The sequence below is a fragment of the Bison bison genome, unplaced genomic scaffold (assembly GCF_000754665.1).
Source record: "Bison bison bison isolate TAMUID 2011002044 unplaced genomic scaffold, Bison_UMD1.0 scf7180017859387, whole genome shotgun sequence".
In the NCBI taxonomy this organism is placed as follows: Eukaryota; Metazoa; Chordata; class Mammalia; order Artiodactyla; family Bovidae; genus Bison; species Bison bison.
Window position 1 is genome coordinate 37,901 of NW_011489959.1, and position 2,612 is coordinate 40,512.

At 64.6% G+C, this 2,612-nt stretch overlaps 1 protein-coding gene across 1 annotated transcript in view; it reads left to right on the forward strand.

Moving 5' to 3' along the window:
- Positions 1-2,612, forward strand: part of LOC104981844 (putative GTP-binding protein 6) — a 22,078-nt gene that overhangs the window by 4,699 nt on the left and 14,767 nt on the right. Inside the window, exons 5-8 of the mRNA XM_010831097.1 lie at positions 5-104; positions 1,595-1,732; positions 2,138-2,208; positions 2,295-2,562. Coding sequence (XP_010829399.1) covers positions 5-104; positions 1,595-1,732; positions 2,138-2,208; positions 2,295-2,562 — 577 coding nt within the window. The remainder of the gene's footprint in view (positions 1-4; positions 105-1,594; positions 1,733-2,137; positions 2,209-2,294; positions 2,563-2,612) is intronic.

A 2,612-nucleotide genomic window follows, 5' to 3' on the forward strand; every position in this document is an offset into this window, starting at 1 on the left:
GGAGCTTCTGAGGAGGGACCCGCTGCTGCCCGCGGGGACACAGCGCGTGTGCCTGGTTCACCCTGAGGTCAAGTGGGGGCCCGGGAAGACGCAGGGGACCCGAGGTGACCGAGAGCGCGGGGCCAGGCGGGGACGGGGGCGGGATCGGGCGGAGCGAGAAGGCTCGAGCTTAAGGGGCGGGGAAGTCGGCGCTTCGGAGGCGGGGCTTCTGGGGTTGGACCTCGATGGCCGGAGCTCATAGGTCGGGGCTTCTGGGGGCGGGGCGCCGGAGGCGGGTTTCTGCGGCCTGCCTACGACGCTGCAGCCCATTAGGTGGGGCCTCTGAGGCGGACTCGGAGGCTGAACCGCCTACTCCCTCGCTGGCTCCGGGAGCCGCGTCCCCTTCCCTACCATGGGCCTGGAAACCCTCATTCTGGGCACAGGCTCCCTCCTGCTTTGCGCGCAGCGAGCCCCTTTCCCTTTGAGCCACTCCTGGGTGTCGCTCTGCCCTACTCCCCCGGGGCCTCCCCATCCATAATGCAAACGATCCCAGCAACTCACGCGGGGTGCACTCAGGGTGCCCCTCGGCTTTAAGCCTTTTATGGACCCGCTTTCTCTCTGTGCCGCTGAGTACTAAACCCGGAGATGGTGCACAAGCTTCTGTAGCAGAAACGGGAACCAGCTGAGCGGCGGGGCGGGGGCGCTTGTGGTCGCAGGGTGGAGGGGATGGGCTCCGGAGGGAGGCTGACCTCCCGTGAAGCTTTGGCCACTGAGCTTCACGTCTCACCGGAGAACAGCCAGGGCACAACTGTGCTCCGGGCCATCGCCCCCAGGCTCCCAGCCCCTCCAGACCTGCGCCAGCCCTGTCCACCCCGTCAGGGCTCAGAGCCACGTGGTGGCACTGCTGCCCACGTGTCTGTTGTCCATCAGCTGCCCTGCGAGGGACCGGCCAGAGGAGGGACGAGGACAGGGCAGGTCCTGATCGCCTTTGATCCACGGCCTGTGTCCCCACTCCTCTGGACTCTTGTCCTGGGTGGGTCCTGCCTCCCGCCAGCCCCATTATTCTGACTCCTCAGGGCCACAGACCCTGGGTGGGCGCCTCCTTGCTCATGATGGGCTTGGCAAGGGCGGCCACTGAGGGAGGCTGGAACTAGGCTCTGGTCACCCAGGACGTGACACCCTCCCTGGACGGGACTCAGCCCACCCCACATACAGGACGGCAGGCTCTGCGGGCCCTGGGAGCTTCATGGGACATGCTGTCTAGTGGGTCATAAAGGACCCTGAGTCCCCCACGGGGCAGACCTGCCCAATTCCAACATGGCGGGGGTGGGGTGGCGCGCTGTCCCTGCGTCCCCTGCTCAGCTCTGGCTCCCCTCGCCTGTAACCCTCCCCTCCCCTCCCCTCCTGTTCCTTCCCCGATCCTCCGTCCCACTCCTGACCATCCACCCAGAACAGATCTCCACTTCAAGGAAATGCCTTTTTGGGTGCTTTCTGGGAATCTCTGTGTGGCCAGGAAGCAGGAAGCCATCCCAGCCTGGGGGCATGTGGACCAGGACCCTGGGCAGTGCTGACCCTCCCGGAAGTGGCCCTCATACCGGCCCATCTCTCCCCTAAGCCGAGTGGCAGGTGGCGGAGGCCCGAGCGCTGGTGTGCACGCTGGACGGCTGGTCGGTGGTGGACACGATGGTGGTACCCACCAAGACGCCAGACAAGAAGCTCATCTTCGGCAGAGGGACCTTGGAGCAGCTGACGGGTGAGTCCATCGCATGTGTCACAGCCCCCTCCTAGAGTGGCGCGAGCTTGACCGTCCCTCTGGGCCTCATGGCACGTGGTTGATGCCATCCAACCATCTCATCCTCTGTTGTCCCCTTCTCCTCCCGCCCTCGATCTTTCTCAGCATCAGGGTCTTTTCCAGTAAGTTGGTTCTTGGCATCAGGTGGCTAGAGTAGTGGAGCTTCAGCTTCAGCAGGTATGAGACCTATTTTCCTGGAAATGGACCGTAGCCTGGTCCTCCCTGACCCATGCTCCATGCTCCCTGAATACTGTGCTCTGAGACCCAGGGGATGTCTGGGGGACACAGCCGATCAAAGCGCAGGGCCGCTCCCCAGACTTACGTTGTGGGTGCACCAGCCTCTGACCGGGGGTTCTCTTTTCCTAGAGAGGATCAGAGGGTCCCCGGAAATCACCTCTGTCTTCCTGAACGTGGAGAGGCTGGCCACGCCCACCAAGGTACGGCGAAGCAGCGGGTCAGCAGGTCTCCAGGGGCCTGGGCTCACGGCTCATCCCCTCCCTCCCTTGCTGTCTGTTTTTTCTAGAAAGACCTGGAAGCTGCCTGGCGCGTGCCGGTGTTTGACCGGTTCACCGTGGTTCTTCACATATTCCGCTGCAACGCCCGCACCAAGGAGGCGCGACTGCAGGTGGCGCTGGCCGAGCTCCCTCTGCTCAGGTGCGAGCAGGACCCGGGCCAGTGCAGACGGACCCCCACCACCACCGAGACCCTCTCTAGGGACCCCCAACCGGGACCTTCTCTAGGGAGACCCCCTCCACCGAGACCCTCTCTAGGGACCCCCAACCGGGACCTTCTCTAGGGACCCCCCCCTCCACCGAGACCCTCTCTAGGGATCCCCCCAACC